An 18,022-nucleotide genomic window follows, 5' to 3' on the forward strand; every position below is an offset into this window, starting at 1 on the left:
AAAAGAGCAATAACGGGAAGAATAGGGAGAAGGGCAAATTATTTAGGGATTCTACCTGGGTGTAAGGATTTCCTTGTATTGTAGTTTCTCTACACGGGTTGTTGCAGCAACAGACATTGGGATGACAATGTTGTTAATATCGAATGAGCTCTCTCCCCTTCTCCTCCTTACTGGCTGCTGTAAGACAAAGGTAAGTTTAAAAGGGAGGCACAACTTGACAAATATCAAATCATTCACCCAAGACTTAAAGCAGGATCACCAATAACCAGGCCTCTAGGTCCTCAGGTTGAAGCTGGGCAGTGACCACAGCAGCTGCTCACACCTAGGAGAAACAGTATCTAAGAGCAAAGTTCTCGGGAGAAATATTAAGCAGTCCTGGAGGAGTAACTCCCATTCCTAAGTCCCATCGGTTACTCTCTTCCTTCGTGGGTTCATGTGAAAAGATACTTTTGTTGAATTTCATAGGGATAGGTATCACAAGTCAACTGTTGGTGTTCCTATTCCTCCATATATACCTTTATTAACTCCCACTTTTAAAAATCTTATTTCCCCCCTTATCCCTGTCTTAGACCCATGGTGGCCCCTAAAAGCAATGCTTAAAACCTTATCCCAAAAGATGCCCAAAGGAGAGGCCCATCTCAATATATCATCTAACCTTGGTTGTCATGAATGCACCTCCTTCTTGAAGATATGAACTCTTCAGCTAAATCTGCACCCACCATTTGTTCAGCCTTTATGTGACTTCTCCTTTTTCTATTATTCTTGGGGAAAGAGCTGAGAACTTTCTAGCTGTATCAACAGAGATGAATGGAGGAAAACTAAAGAGGAGGACCTGGCTATACCTCACATTCCTGGAGAAAGGAAATTTGCTTTTACAGAAAGTTGAGAAGACCAAACTCTTGGAAAAATAAGGCTTCCAAGGATACAATATCAGAAGTATAGGTGGATGTCTATAATCTACAGTAGCTCGAAGACCAAGGAAGGAATAAAGCAGGGATCCAAATAGCTTGGTCTCTTGGATAGAAGGAAAGGTCTATCTACTGCTCAAATAGCAAATAACCTATCCTGAAACAGACTGGCAACTGAACTGTGAGGGGCCAGAGGGAAACAGTGGGATGACAAACATGCTGCCATGGCAACAAAACAGCTGGAAACACCTAAGAGGCTGCATACACACCCAAACCACCAAGTGTAGCCAGTCCATAAGAAAGGGGTTATTGAAAGAAGATGAGGAAGAGGTCACTCCCTACAACTAACTACTCTATGCTCTGTTTCTGGAGGGCAATAAACAATTTATTCATCTCATCATCTTAGGACATTCTCAGAGAATGTTAAAAGTCAGCATTTCCTGGACCAGAATTTCAGCTGCTGTCACTTATAATATCAGGTGACCACCATGTCCTTCTCTATCAAATGAGACGACTGCCAATGACCTCACAAATTTAGGGTAACTAGTTAACCAAAATGGGTGAAGAGGCTTTTGAGAATCTTGCCTGGCTGAGTTCTGTAGTGGGAGGATTAGGGACCTCAGACGCAAAGGCCCCTGTCACTGTCACATCTCTGCTGAAATTTTACATCCTGCTACAAGAAATGCATCTTAAGAAAGCCTCAAGAGAGAAAAGCCTTCCCTATATCTTGGTCAAGAGTGAATGTGAAACTGCTGGCAGAAACCGGTATGTAATTTCCCCGAATCTTCTTGGGTTGCTGTTAGTACGTTCAAGAGAAAGAGATTGGAGAAGGTTGTGGGATTGTTCAATAGGTTCTACCTCTCACCCTCCACCTAGACCCCTCATTCTGTCAGCTACTCATTTGGTCTAACTAACCTCCCTTAGAGCCAGAGATAGAGAGCAGGTGATGAGAATGGAAAGTGTTTCCCAAACTTGGTTGTACATCAGAAGATAAAGAGTGTTTGCTTATTTAAAAAAAAAAAAAAAAAAGTTCAGGGACTCCCCCTCTTCTGTCAAATCAGAATCTGTTTTTGCAATTGCCCTGACTCAGTCTCCAGCTATAGGTATGTGCCACCATACACAGCTTCAAATTAGAAACTTTAGGAAGTTCTGTTTTTTAAAGCCACCAAAGTGATTCTGATGCAGCCACTGGCTTTTGTGAAGCACTGGCACAAACATCCCCTCCCCCTACTGTCTCTCCAGTGTCCTCTAGCTTCTCTAATTGATTTTAAGTACAGTTGGCCCTCTGTATCCATGGGTTCAACCAATTATTTGGGAAAACAAATTGTGTCTGTACTGAACATGTATACAGACTTTTCTTCTTGTCATTATTCCTTAAACAATACAGTATTAGCAATCATTTACATAGCATTTATATTGTATTAGGTATTATAAAGTACTTGAAGATGTGCATTGGTTATATGCAAACACTACACCATTTTATATTAGGGGCTTAAACATCTGTGGATTATGGTATCCACAGTAGGTTCTGGAACCAATCTCTCACGGATACCAAAGGACAACTACATTTAGCTTATCTTCTTACTATTAAATAAATCGGTCTTTTTTTTCTTTTGAGACAGGGTCTCGCTCTGACACCCAGGCTAGAATGCAGGAGCATCATCACAGCTCACAGCAACCTCAAACTCCTGGGCTCAAGCCATACTCCTGCCTCAGCCTCCCTAGTAGCTGAGGCTACAGGTGACCATGTCTGGATAATTTTTCACAGAGCCAGGGTCTCCCTCTTGCTCAGGCTGGTCTTGAACTCCTGTCCTCCGGCAATCCTTCTGCCTCTGCCTCCCAAAGTGCTAGGATTACAGGTGTGAGCTACTATGCCCAGCCTAATTTCAGAGTCTTTGAAAAAATTTGGTAACGAGTGCCTTCAGGGTCCACATAGTGCTACATAAAAAATTTGTACTCAATAAATAATATGTAAAACTTTCAAATGATTCAGGCCTATGTTAACATTCTCCAGACACCCGAAGGCTGGTAGGTGAGAAAAATACTAAAGTACTCACCAAGTCCTGAATCTCAGAGTTCAGATTTTCTATCAGAATTAGGCTTTCTTTTACATACTTTGGTTATCTAAAATTCACCCTTTGCTGGTGGATAGCTGAGAGTGTGGGGGATACTACACATCTACTTAGACAAAAGTTGAGGGTGTCAGAAGAGCAACGAGGCTGTTTGGAAGAGATTGATTTCTAAGAGCAAAGAGAGAGCAATGTAAATTCCCACCTGATTATAGGAGCCTAATGAGCACATTTTGCAAGCTTAGGAGTTTCTTGATCTAAGCTCTGGAGGAGTTTCATAAGTCACCTCTGCAATGCCCCTACCCAGGCTTAGACTGTGTAGTGTAATGGTAGGAGAGTTGGCTCTGTAGTCAGGCTGCCTGGGTTTGAATCACAAGTCTAACCCTCACAAGCTTCGTTTCCTTATGCAATTTACTTAACTTGGGAAAACCTCTGTTTTCATGCCTACGAGATAGGGTAACACATGTAAACCACTTAGCAGTGGCACACAGTTAAGTGTTCAACAAACATTACAACTGCTGAGTTTTATTTTTACTATTACCACTATTATATAAAGGACACTTTAGTAGATACAAAGCATCTACAGGTCTGTATGTTCAAGAGGGATTAAAATACTAGAATGAAATTAATGGGAACGTGCCTGGAATGACTGTACATTACTATAAGAGAGCGTTACTGTAAAAGCTGATTGGGGTATGTGTGTGTGCACACAAATGTGCACCAAATGGCCTGCCATTTTAAGTATACTACATGTAGTACTGCCATGGTTGCCTGCTAGATCTGTAATTCTGTTCTATCCACCTAAAAAGCATGGGCTCTACTTTCTCCCTTCCCTTCCAGCACCCTAACACCCAGTATTTCGTCTCAGTATGCCATCTCCACTCACCAGGAGAGTAAAAACAAGGAAGTCAAATGTCTCCAATGCCCGCAGGTATTGCTCCTCCAACCCTCCCCTCTCACATTCACTTCTTAGGCTAACAGGGTTCCATAGTATTATTAAGCCTTGTGTGAAACTTAGCCCCACAGATCTTGAATAGTTACAGACCACCTTAAGAGTCTGTCTCTTCATTAAGTGCTCTATATGGACAACTCAGCATAAATCCATCTCTATGAAAATAACTCAACAAAAAGTCAAATACCACCACTTTGACTTAACAATGATACATACATACATACATCACGATGAGCTGAGTTCCTATAAATGCCCTGGTTTCCACAACCCACCCTCTACCCACGTCCTCCTACAGAGCCCCTTGAGTGAGCTGCAACATGCAGAGGAACACCCGGCCAACTCCACACAGGTACTTACAGACGTGTTGGCTGTAACCTGTGAGCTAGAGCTGGTGGGTGCGGAGGAGTCGGATGAGGTGGAGAGCTGCCGCACCAAGGGACTGTGTGGTGGATGGTGAGTGGCTGCCAAGTAGCTCGAACTGCTCATGTCTGTGTGATGCTTCAACACTGCAGAAGTCAACAGAAAAGAGAGGAATACATGGCTATCTTAACCAGTGAAACTTCTAACATAAGCTAGGAAAGGCAGCAATACACACTAAAGGCAAAAACGCTTTCTAAGCCTAGAGGATAAAAAAGTGAAGCAAACTGGTCGATGGGAGGTAGGGGCTGGGCAGAGGTTGCTGCGGTGGTTAAGAAGTGTGACCTGCATTTAGAAGCAGTAGCATCCCCCTACTCTGCCTTCCTAGAAAGTGAAGGACAAAGCTGGGGGCAATTAAGAGAAGCCTAGGTTGCCCCAGAAAGCCCTGAGCAGGTGCATTGCAGGTAGAGGAGCCATAGGCCTGGCCCTACCTTCACTTCTCTCAGATGAATGGTCTCGCAATCTCATTTTGCTGTGGTTTGGGTCATGCACGGGTGGCGGTGGGTTGAGCAAGCGCTCTGCTTTTGGCGCTGTCACTCGTTCCACCATGGGCACGGCCCCCACATCGTCTAAGTGCTGCCTGTGGGTCCTGTCAGGCCGGGTTTGGTGATGGGACAGCTCTGAAGAGGGGAACAGAAAAAGAGCTGTGAAATACCTTCTCTCAAATCTTTTCTTATTTGAATTGTAAACTCTTGAGTTCTCCCAAGGCCAATTCGGTACACCCAAGGGCAGCAGGACAGTCCTTCAAGACTGAATCTTCTAATAAATAGTACAATGGCTAGGACAGGCACAGGGAGTCCAGAACCAAAGAAATGTGACACTAGGCTACAAAAGACAGCCTGCCCACAGATGAACCCAATACCATGCCACTGTTGGCTGTTCACTGAACATTCTGGGTCATGTCCCAAGACCCACAGTGTCTCGAAGAGCTCCCAAACTCCATCTAAGAGCATCCAAGACAAGCAGAAGAAGTAACTGGCTGAATGTGTATCAGTCAATTGCCTCTCCCAACCCCAACATACTGGCATAGCAAATCAGTAACCTGAGAATATAAAAGGAATGAAAAATAACTGAAATGACAGAGGATTCCCCGGTTCCCTGAAACTTACTGGCTGTTGTTAGGAAGGAGTTGACCAACTTGTGCCTGTCTTTACGAGTTGGATCTGGCAGGCTGCCTGGCATGGGTGCTCTGTGCTTAAGTGAAAACTTTTTGGGAGGTTTGATTTTGTCAAAAGGTTTGTTCTGCCACTGAGATTTCAGCATGCTCTGGAAGTGCAGGCTTGTGGGAACATCTGCAAGAAACACAAAACACTGCAGGTTAGTGCAAACACCTGGCCCCTGGGCTCTTCTCTCCTGAAGTGAGGTTTGTTCGCTAGTCACTTGGACTCTCCAGTTCTCAAGACCTACATCCCACCCCTCTTTTATTTGCCAAGTAGCCTGACACTTGGCAGGAAAAGCACTGTCATATGGAAGATCTGTTTATGTGAATTTTGAAGGTCATTCTTTTATCCCCAAGCAAGGCACTTTTGCTTAGAGTTTATTCATTAACTGTCAACTTGGTATCAGGCACTATATTCTCTCCAAACAAGAACTATATATTATTCTCCCTCCTTCCTCTGTAGCCCCAACACCTCTCCCACCTTGAGATTATAGAAGATTTTTAGCTGACTGGTTAATGTTCAATATCACAAATCAACAATCTTTTAGATTTAATTATAATTTTTTTACACTGTTTCTTATCTTTCCAACTTTCTTAGAATCATTTTTTATTTTTCCAAGAATATATCCTTGAGTAATTTCTTTTAAAAAAGGAATTTCTAGATTTAAAACCATTTCCCCTTCAGATCTTTAAAGTTCTTCTTCCATGTACTGTAATATCTACTGTTGTATATAAGAGGGAATCTGATTTCTATTTACTTGTAAGTGGTCTAGTTTTTGTCTTTTCAGCTTTTGTGAAAAACAACAACAACAAAAAGCCTGTGGTATTAAAGTGACTCTTAAAGATCAATTTGGTTCTCCACTGCTATCTCCGGGGGGGGGGGGGGGGGGGGGGAAGATCAATATGGGGAGAAATTTCATCTGTTCTACCATCAATACTGAATCCTTCAACACATGAACACAGTATCTCTCCATTTATTTCAGTTTTCTTTGATTCTCTCTCAGCAGTGTCTGGTAGTTTTTAATGTATAGCCTATATATATTTGTTAAGTTTATTCCCAAGTATTTTGGGGTTTTTGATGCTGTTATAAAAGATAGTACCTTTTAAAATTTCAATTGCCAGTTGCTCATTGCTTGTATATAGAAATACAATAAATTTTTATATAATGACCTTGTATCCTGTGATCTTGTTAAATTCCTTAGTTATAGCTTTCACTGATTCAACAGGACTTTCTATAATATATACATAAGTATGTAATCTACAAATCAGAGATTTGATTTTTTTCCTTTTTGATCTGTATGCCTTTTATTTTTATTTCTCGCCTTATTACTTTGGCTGGAACTTCTGGTGACAATTTATAATTTTAGATTTTGCTTTTTATGTTTTCAATATTCTGAAATTTCAACACTATGGATACAGATGTGAGTCTTTTTTCAGTGTTCTGCAAAGGTTTCCAGGGCTATTTCAATCTAAAGGCCAGCACATTTTTTGTCAGCTCCCAGTTCCTTCTGGGAATCAGTAACCAACCGGGACACACTCAAAAGTTCCAGCCCAGAGTTCATATCCACTGCTTGACATAGAATGAAACATCACTACTAGATGCAAGAAGGCACTGGTGGAGTAAGAGCAGAGGAAAGGAAAATCCAATCTAGCTATTCCAAAATGAGTCCAAACTTATCACCCAAACAAATGCCTATCCCTACTCTTTGTGCCCTTTAATTCTGAGCAAAGAACCTCCTCTAAACAGCTCCCACACACAAGACCTTATTCCTGCATGTGCCTTGGGCTACTTTTTTCTTTTTATTTCTCCACAGGCACTGTATCTATCATCATGAATGTATCACTTAATCTTCACAGCAATTCCATGAGGTAAGCATTAAGCTTATTTTAAAGACAGGAAACAGGTTCAGAGAGGTAAATTAACGATTAATATGTCCAAGGTTACACGGTTTAATAAGTAACAACTAATATTTAAACTCAGGATTATACAACGCTAAAGCCCACACTTTCAGTCACTACACTGTGAGACTCATTGATCCAGAGGATGGAGAGGTTTGATTCTGTGGTGAAGTCTGGTATTTCTCAAATTATTCCCAAGGAAAGAGAGTACAGGATTATTTTTCAAGGCAGTAGTGCAGTGTAAAAAAAACTTAACCACTCCTGAGTGAATGAAATAGTTAACATTCTCAAGGATGATTTTTCCCAATGGGAAAGCAGTCTCAGCTCCATAGATCTCTCTGAAAATAGACTTAAAGGCAGTGAAACAAATGAGGAAAACTATTAAAAGTTTTATTTGCTACATGTCCAAGTGTTGAGACACAGTCTCTGATGACAGCAGTGTCTTCTGAAATTTTTTTCATAATCATTCTTTTTCACACTGAAAAAAAATTCACCTATCCCAACTCTTAAAATAAATACATCACTTTAAAAAAAAAGGTTTCCCCATTAATTCATTAATCAACAATCAAGAATTGAGTTTAGAGATATCAACGATAGAAATTCTTTAGGTGTGAAGGAAAGAAAGCACTATCTAGAAGCACTCAGCCCTACAGAATAATCTGAAATATGGACTGAGCAGGAATGTACAATAAAGGCTCAAGAAAGGGAAGAGAATACTTCCTGTATATACCAGGATACCCCTTTGTCAGCAGAACAGTTCTCCCACTTAGCAAAGGGAGGGGGTGTGTGTGTGTGTAATGGGACTCCAAGACAACAGTGATTTTATTTTTTCCTTTTATTTTCCCCATTCATTGGTCTCCCAAACCTGAAAATGAATATAGAGGAAAAAAGGAGATAGGGGTATGAGACACCTGGTTATAGTGAAAATAGCAATGAAGTAGAAATAAGCAGGCCTGGATTCAGGTCTTACTTGTATCGCTGAGTAGGAAGAGAAAACAAGAATAAATCATTTAGCTGGGCTTTAGCATCGCCTATAAAATGAGGCAGGAGGCTAGGTCAGGGTTGGCAACATCATAGCACACATGGCTCCACCCTCCAATTCTCCCATCTGCTGCAACCACAAGCCAACCAATCACAACAGTCTTTCTTGTTGTATCCAAGACCTCAGATTTTTCTCAAACAATAAATTAAGTAACTCCAGACAGCTACTATCAATTTGAGTAAGCACAAGAAAGGACATCTATTTGTTATTGCTAGACTACATGACTACTGAGTCTCTCAACTCTAACAGGTTGAACCAATGACTCTACAGCTAAAAAGCTCACTTCTAATCTCCTCCACTCAATGGTTAGAACACCACTCTGCGTCCTAGAGCTGAAGTATTAAGCATAATCAAGAGCACATTCCCCTTTAAACATGCTGAATAAGCAGCAAGAGATAATAAACTGTTTAAGGGACCTATACTGCCAGACTTTTTTATAAGTTTGCTGTGTTTCCTTTTAAATGCTTCCACGTAAGAGTGAACAGAAACTCAGTTAAGTTCCCCAGTCAGCAAACAAAAATGATCTCACAGGAATCTCTGGTCTGAGTTCACCTACTAACTGATCAGTAAGTAATACCTAGGACAGGCAAAGGGTTAAAAATCTAAAACAGATGGGATACAGGACCTGAAAGTAAGCAAAGAAAGGATATGAAATAGAAGAGAACACAACAGGGATCCACTCAGATAGTGGACTTCCCACGTTCCATACCTGCATAGGCAATGGGGTTAAAGTGCTATAAGCAGAGAAGAGGGTGCAGATCCTTATCAGGTAAATAACAGGAAACTAAAACAGATTACTAATGCCATCTTAAGTTACTGTTTCCTCAAACAAAATGAAAAGACCCTGACACTTCAGGCCCACCAGGGTTTGAAATTCCATGATCCACTTCACTGTTTTGCTCATTATTTTCCACCATTTTCTCAGGCACACTTTTTTGGGGTGTTTTGTAATGCTCACTTCTTCCTCCTGCTGGGAAGTTGTGGTAGCTTCATATGTGCAGTTTGGCAAGCTTTCTCACAACAGCATAGATCTTCATGGCCAGCAGGTGGTGCTCTTATTAAAGCCCTTTTTACAAACTTCAAAAGTTAACATTCTTTCGCCCAAGATTATGTACCCTCTACATTTTCCACTAAGGATTGACTAGACTTGATTACTTGAGGCAACAAGGAATCGAAGCCCCTCCTGCTGGAATACTAATAGGTATTGTACCCCTAATCCCTCCACCTTCCACAGCCAGGCATAAAGATGGCTGTATACAGTTCCTCAATTTCTATCACACCCAGATACACTTAATGCGAGTAGCTGAGGTGTGGTCAAGGTAGGAGACAGAACTCCAGGATAAAGAGCAGCAGCTGATTGTCATCATAACAAACTACACAAACTGGTTAGGAAACAGTAAAATCCTACTTAAAAAAAAAAAAAATATTTGTCCTATGGGGCCAGAAAACAGCAAAGCATCACATTCAAACAAATGTAATCATCCACAGGAACTAAAGAATGAGCCAAAAATATTTAATCTAGTTAAGGGGAAAAAAATTGGAAATCTTTTAAAGAGGTTGCAGAAGGGTGGCCCCAGTGGTCAAATGTGACACACAAATGTTTGATCTACACAGTAGTATGCTGATTTGCTGGTGTTCACTGTTACAGGTTGCTACAGAATAATATATTGGGAATCTTAATATATCAGGGGGTGATATTCACATAGAATATAATGTGAATGGTGCCCTCTGGAGTTGGTATCTCTGGATTCCCTAGGAATCTTCTAATTTACAAATAGACTGCTTTTTTTTTTTTTTTGAGACAGAGTCTCGCTCTGTTGCCTTGGCTAGAGTGCCATGGCGTCAGCCTAGCTCACAGCAATCTCAAACTCCTGGGCTCAAGCAATCCTTCTGCCTCAGCCTCCCAAGTAGCTGGGACTACAGGCATGTGCCATCATGCCCAGCTAATTTTTTCTATATATTTTTAGTTGTCCAGTTAATTTCTTTCTATTTTTAGTAGAGATGGGGTCTCGCTCTTGCTCAGGCTGGTCTTGAACTCCTGAGTTCAAACGATCCTCCCGCCTCGGCCTCACAGAGTGCTAGGATTACAGACGTGAGCCACCGTGCCCGGCCCTAGACTGTATTCTGAATGTGGCAGTTGTTTGGATCAAAGCAAAATTACTCTAATAGGAAGATTATATATATGGTAATTAGGTCTCCAGGTCAACCTAAGAAGTCTAATTAATCCACAGGCAAATACAGCAGTTCATAGATCCTACTAGGGATGGAGATATATATATTTTCTCATTTACAGTCTCATAAAGAGAATTTAATGACAAACTTTCTTATCCAAACCCCAGGGCTATGGTTAGGAGGACGTGTGTGTGTGTGTGTGTGTGTGTGTGTGAGAGAGAGAGAGAAAGAGAGAGAGAAAAACAGTATTTAGACGCAGGAAAATGAAAATAATGAAGACCAGAGAAAGTGGTGTTCCATATCTTTCTTTCACCCTCATTGCTGCCTATAGTTGGAAAAGGATGCTGTGGAGAAACGCAAGGTATGGCAGCATGGCAGCAGTCAGCAGGACAGAAAATGTGAAGAGGGATGGGTACCTCCCTAGTAGAAATGTTGAGTGATGGAACAGGACATGACAGACAGGTGGTCTGGGTATATTCGATTAGGCATTGGAGGACAATATCTGCCACTGTACATGGTAACGCTGTTGACAAAGAAATGGCTATCATGTTTATCAGGTGATACCCAGGGAGTACCACTCTAGGCCTCTCTCTTACCCTTCTTTAAATATGAGACTATACAATTCAACACAGTAATCCTGAGAGAGTAACCAAAGAAATGTATCCAAGTCTTCCTGGTAGCTAGCTCTGTCTGTAGCCAGAACCCTGAAATGGGTAGAAACGTGACTACTCTTAATAACCTATGCAGGAAGGAACATGTAATGTGAAAGGACAGGTATCACATAATCTGGCTTTGAATTCTAAAGCCATTGAAATTCATTAGCCATCCCTGATCTGTAAAACTGAAGTAACACTTTACAAGACTTCTGAAAGACGCAAATGAGACAAATATGAGAAAACGCTTTGTAAACCATAAAATGCTACATAAATAATAACTGAAGTTATAAGGGCTATATAATCCAATGGCAGAAGGTAAAATTCAGTGACTCTGGAAGATGTCTCAGTGTTTTCCACTCATTATGTTCTAAAGTTTATTACTGCTGCAGCAACTCCTGACTAGCTTGCCATCCATGCGGTCCATGTTTTCTAAATTTTTTACTTTTGCAAGAGGTCACATGACAGCAGAAATATTATACTGCATCCTTGTGACAGTCATAGAGGCTTTCAGTAACAAAAGCCAAAAATTTTGGTAGCTACTGGATTCAGATGGCCAGAAAGAATTCAATAATTTAAAGAACAGATGCAGAACAGGGGATTACAGTCATCTAACGGGATCAACTATCAATTATAAGAGGGATTCTCTAGGACAAGGGTTGGCAATGACTTTTTCTTTTCTTTTTTTTTTTGAGGCAGAGTCCTGCTCTGTCATCCTGGCTAGAGTGCCGTGGAGTCAGCCTAGCTCACAGCAACCTCAAAGTCCTGGGCTTGAGCAATCCTTTTGCCTCAGCCTCCCAAGTAGCTGGGACTACAGGCATGTGCCACCATGCCTAGATAATTTTTTCTGTGTATTTTTAGTTGTCCAGCTAATTTCTTTCTATTTTTTAGTAGAGACGGGGTCTTGCTCTTGCTCAGGCTGGTCTTGAACTCCTGAGCTCAAACGATCTGCCCGCCTTGGCCTCCCACAGTGCTAGGATTACAGGAGTGAGCCACCGCGCCCAGCCCTGGCAATGACTTTTTCTAAATAAAATTTTATTGTAACACAGCCATTTCCATTTGTTTACATATTGTCTATGGATGCTGTTGTGCTACAATGGCAAAGTCGAGCACTTGTGACATAAACTGACATTAATTATATGGCCTGCAAAACCTAGAATGTTTACCAGCTGGCCCTTTAAGAATAAGTTTATATACCACGCACTTCTATGTTTTTTCTCACACGACCAAGTAAACCCCACATCCCACATGATTCTTTCTATTCCTCAGACTCCTATTTCAGTTATTCTATGAAAAATCTGTAGTCTGTCTGTGAGGTTTTATGAAAAACAGAACATGAAAAACAAAAATCCATTACCCCCCAGGAGATTAAAATTTAAGTAATGGAAAATAAGTACATAAACAGCCATAATATAAGTCATTAACATATAAAAATAAAATACCACAGAGATTTGAGAAGAAATTCCTATTTTCTGTAGGTTGGGAACATACAACGAAATTATGTGGAAATCTATGAAACCATTACAGATTATGAGAGCACTGGATTCCTGTAGTCTATCTATAGACAGTGGTTTCAAAACATTTTTGCTCATGTACTCCCACCTGAAATGTAATTTTTTTATTTTTTTGAGACAGGGTCTCACTCTGCTGCCCAGGCTAGAGTGCAGTGGTGTCATCATGGCTCACTGCAACCTCAAATTCCTGGGTTCAAGCAATCCTCCTGCCTCAGCCTCCCAAGTGCTAGGATTATAGGCAGAAGTCACTGTGCCTGGCCTGAAATGTAATTTTTAAAAAATCGTAAATTCAGATAGTTGTAAAGATTTTATTTTCTAGAATACTAGATATGCTTTAAAATATATCAATTAAAACTTTGGCATATAAATTCAGCTTAATTAAAGAAAAAAATCTTCCTTTTAAACTTACTTAGACAGACTTTAGTGAAAAGTCTGTCTTTAGTTATTAATTCCCTTAATATGTATTCTAAGACAAGGCTAGAAACCTTGCCATAAGTTGTAGTCTAGACAAAACAAGGTAGTTCCATCTTCGTTTTATTTATTAAATTCAAAGCTCTTTTTCACTCAATTCCCAAGGGATTCTCCTTCAGCAGCTGAGAACTCTTAGAAATGGTACCTTTGTTTGGTGCTCCCACCCATCAAAGATTTTTATACTTTGGGGCAAGATTCACAGTCAGACTCAATATGGCCAAAAGGAATGTTTTTATTCTGCAAAGTGGGAGAGGTGGAGGTGTGAAAAGGGAGGACTGTAAGATGCAGAGATTTATCAAGCAGATAAACTTTAGAAATTCTAAACAGTACATGAAAACCATGAGGATATGAGCTAATGCACACACTGGAAAGCTGTCACATTATACAGAAACCCCAACATGAAGACATTCTCCTAGAACAGTGCTGCTCATCCTAGTTTACACCATGGTACACACAGATAATTTTTTTTTTTTGAGACAGGATCTTACTCTGTCACCCAGGCTGGAATGCAGTGATGCTATCAGAGCTCACTACAACCTCAAACTCATGGGCTCAAGCGATCCTCCCACCTCAGCCTCCCAAGTAGCTGGGACTTACAGGCATGTGCCACCACACTCAGCTAATGTTAAAAATTTTTTTTTTGTAGAGACAGGCTCTGGCTATGTTCCCCAGGCTGGTCCCGAACTCCTGGCCTGAAGTGATCCTCCTGCCTCAGGCTCCCAAAGTCTGGCCTTCCAGGTGTGAGCCACCACCCTGGTGACAATACATTTTTAAAGATATACTATGGAATAATGGACTAGGTTACTTGTGGCTAGAGACAACAAACCCCAGTCCCCTCCTAGGCACACTTGAAGATTGAGAGGAAAACCTCTCAGCACATTGCAATCTTCTAGTGGCACCTTCTTCTGGTTTGGTGGATCTGTTACACCCTTTCTGCAAAATTCTAAGCGAAGACTGTTCATAGGAAGTGATGCCCTGAGAGCAACTGAGTTGCAACTGGACCTTGGCTGATTTTTTCACACAGAACCCTCTCTTAAGTCTCATTCATTACACTTTATATCCTGTGGTTTTTCTTACCATCTGGAAATGCTAGAACAGGGTGAACACAAGAGTCCAACTGGGAGAGCCGTTCCAACAGAGGGGCTTCGTAGTGAATTTCAGGAGGCATGGTGTTGATACTGCCTGAACCACACAGTGCACAGGATGGATTCACATCACAGCCAGAGCGGATTGTACTGTTCCGGTGAACCTGTGAAAAGCCAAACAAAACTCTGACAATTCAGCTCTGATAAAACCCTGCTCCCCACTTGTTATTCCAAAGACATAGAAAACCTTTCTAGATACCTCTATGACACTGTTAACAGAATGGTTGATGAGTTTAAGATTTCCACTTATCCAACATACTGACCTTCAAAGTGAGTAAGGAAACTTGCTTCTTCTTCAATGATGAAAGTCAATTACTTGAAGCCCTACTGCTAACCTACGTATCAAACTTGTGATAGTATAAAAGAATACTATAGGGCCGGGCGCGGTGGCTCACGCCTGTAATCCTAGCACCCTGGGAGGCCGAGGTGGGTGGATCGTTTGAGCTCAGGAGTTCCAGACCAGCCTGAGCAAGAGCAAGACCTCATCTCTACTAAAAATAGAAAGAAATTATATGGACAGCTAAAATATATATATAAAAAAAATTAGCCGGGCATGGTGGTGCAGGCCTGTAGTCCCAGCTACTCGGGAGGCTGAGACAGGAGGATCGCTTGAGCCCAGGAGTTTGAGGTTGCTGTGAGCTAGGCTGACGCCACGGCACTCACTCTAGCCTGGGCAACAGAGTGAGACTCTGTCTCAAAAAAAAAAAAAAAAAGAATACTATAATAAAACTCTGCTTTCTGAGAATACTTTATAAAACCTGCATGCTTTCACCATCTTCATGGACTTTAAGGTGGTCTCAAACAAGGTGGCAAGTTTTCCTGAGCTGTAACTCATTAACTACTCTTTTTCTATTAAACTTCCTTTGCATACATGTGGGCACAATAATCAATAATCTCTCCAGCTAAGTAAGTCCAGAGTGAAATATGAACTAATTTAAGTCTTCAAAAGATTTAATCCTATAAAAGACGTGATTTTTACAATTTTATGCTTTGAGGAGGAAACTTCAGGTCATGCTGAATGCAGGATCCCTACATTAGGCTGAACAAGCGGGCATCTGCCAAAGCATAACTCATAAAGTCATTTGGCCAGCACACAGTCCTGGAAACAAAGCACTTGCCTGTGGAATGGCATTATGAGAAGGGATCCTAGAAGCAAGTGCAGTGTAAGAATAAAGACAAAAAGATAGCATTAAAACTCCACTAGAATGTAGTCTTTATCAACACTCCCCCAAATGCCTCTTTCTTGGCAATCACATAGATGACTGGCATGCAAAGAAGGTCCCACTGAAGGTCAGACTAGGCAAATTGCACAGAAGTAGATGTCACAGAAAGGGAATGATACCAACTAAACATGACACTTCTGCGTAGACAACATGAACTGGTATTGTTTTGGAAAAAATATCTCTTGCACCCTATTTAACCAGGCCTGGTTTTCTGGAGGAGATGACATTTTAAAGTAAAAAGAGGGGGAAATAAATTTGGCAGGGATGAAAACCAGACCACACAGTAGATGAATGGGAAGATTTAGGAAAATTGGTTAGGATCTAAAAATTGCACCGAAACTATCAATATTAAAAAGATTACAAAAAGATAAAAATAAAATGAAGAAGATTTAAAAGGAAAGTATGTTTTTTTCCTCATACACTGATGTATGACATCAACTAGCTCTCCATATGGGACACTAACAACATTCCATTTTATGGCTAGAGCATACCCCTTAAGTCAAAAGCTAATACATTTAGGTGTAGAATAAAAAGAATATGGCAAGAATAACAAAGTAAAACTAAGAAAACAGATTAAGATGATAGCAGAAATTACAAAAGAGGAAATATTATACATGGTAGAAATAACAAATTTATCAAACATTCTCCGAGGCTTTGCTTTTCTTCGTTTTTATACCCACCCTTCTCAGGAGCAGATAGATAGTAACAGACCAATTAACCAGATAAGCTATAAAACTGGCCTAACAAAGAGAAAAAGGTTAAAAATGCAAATATATAAAAATTCCTTTAAAAAAAGATCTTAAGTGAAAAAACTGGCTACCTATAGCTACCTATAAATGGAACATTCCATTTTAGCCATTTCTAAGTCCCTATAAGCTAATCTGGAGAAATATCCAAAGAGCCAAGGTAAAAACAGAAAGTCTTGACGTAGTGATGCTATCAAAATAAGAAAGACATTTACAATATGCAGAGAAAAGATTGAGGAATGTGCACAAAACCACTGATATGGTTATTATCGCAAAGGTGGTATGTATCAAGTGCTCTCATCTTCTACATTAAACATGTCTATAATGTTTAAATGTTACATATTTTCATATTACATCTAATCAGGGAATATAATATGCATACCTAAAAAGGGATAGGATCTCAGACTAGTCTGATTAAAGAATAGATAATTTCTATTCAATTAAAATGGTGCAGGCATAAAAAATAGAATGGTTTCTATGGTCCTTTTAGAAAACAGCAGTATCCTGATTTAAAATTTGACAAAGGGCATTGTGCATACATATAACTTAAACATCAATCTCATTTTTTAATTAAAAACTGTAGAATATTAATAGAACCTAGGAGTATATAAAATACATTTAACACTTTTATTAAACGATAAATTTTATAACTTTTTTGAAAACTTGGCCATCTTTAAAATTACTCAATTCATACACTGCACAAATCCACACCTAGAATTTATCTTGCAGATAAACTTGTTAAATATACACACACTTTCACTGAAACAAGATGCCAACTTATCTGCATGAATCTATTTGTTAAACAAAAAAACCCTCAGAAAACTGTATATTTTACAACATTAAAAAAATAAATTTTAAAAATCCAATGAATAGGCCAGGCGCGGGGGGCTCATGCCTGTAATCCTAGCACTCTGGGAGTCTGAGGAGGGAGGACTGCTCGAGGTCAGGAGTTCGAGACCAGCCTGAGCAAGAGCAAGATCCCATCTCTATTAAAAATAGAAAGAAATTAGCTGGACAGCTAAAAATATACAGAAAAAATTAGCCGGGCATGGTGGCACATGCCTGTAGTCCCAGCTACTTGGGAGGCTGAGGCAGGAGGATCACTTGAGCCCAGGAGTTTGAGGTTGCTGTGAGCTATTATGACACCACGGCACTCTAGCCTGGGCAACAGAGTGAGACTCTGTCTAAAAATAAATAAATAAATAAATAAATAAAATCCAGGCCGGGCGCGGTGGCTCACGCCTGTAATCCTAGCACTCTGGGAGGCCGAGGTGGGCGGATCGTTTGAGCTCAGGAGTTCGAGACCAGCCTGAGCAAGAGCGAGACCCCATCTCTACTAAAAATAGAAAGAAATTATATGGACAGCTAAAAAAAAAATATATATATAGAAAAAATTAGCCGGGCATGGTGGTGCATGCCTGTAGTCCCAGCTACTCGGGAGGCTGAGACAGGAGGATCCCTTGAGCTCAGGAGTTTGAGGTTGCTGTGAGCTAGGCTGACGCCACGGCACTCACTCTAGCCTGGGCAACAGAGTGAGACTCTGTCTCAAAAAAAAAAAAAATAAAAAAAAAAATAAAAAATCCAATAAATATAAACAAGTCTCATGAGCATGTAGGGATTTATTGCTAAATATTAAATTATATAATATTAGG

The 18,022-nt window shown here is 40.4% G+C and overlaps 1 protein-coding gene across 10 annotated transcripts in view; it reads right to left on the reverse strand.

The window, feature by feature from the left end:
* The window catches only part of KANSL1 (KAT8 regulatory NSL complex subunit 1), a 184,432-nt gene that overhangs the window by 4,422 nt on the left and 161,988 nt on the right, over positions 1–18,022 (reverse strand). For 7 of the 10 annotated variants that reach the window (XM_069482743.1, XM_069482742.1, XM_069482739.1 and 4 more), the window contains 5 exons: positions 14,334–14,505; positions 5,456–5,638; positions 4,778–4,966; positions 4,287–4,435; positions 56–177 (listed from right to left, as the gene is read on the reverse strand). In XM_069482743.1, the coding sequence (XP_069338844.1) occupies positions 56–177; positions 4,287–4,435; positions 4,778–4,966; positions 5,456–5,638; positions 14,334–14,505 (815 nt within the window). The remainder of the gene's footprint in view (positions 1–55; positions 178–4,286; positions 4,436–4,777; positions 4,967–5,455; positions 5,639–14,333; positions 14,506–18,022) is intronic. The other 3 variants (XM_069482744.1, XM_069482741.1, XM_069482740.1) reach the window with 1 other exon arrangement.

This window comes from Eulemur rufifrons, chromosome 9 (assembly GCF_041146395.1).
Source record: "Eulemur rufifrons isolate Redbay chromosome 9, OSU_ERuf_1, whole genome shotgun sequence".
Classification (NCBI taxonomy): Eukaryota; Metazoa; Chordata; class Mammalia; order Primates; family Lemuridae; genus Eulemur; species Eulemur rufifrons.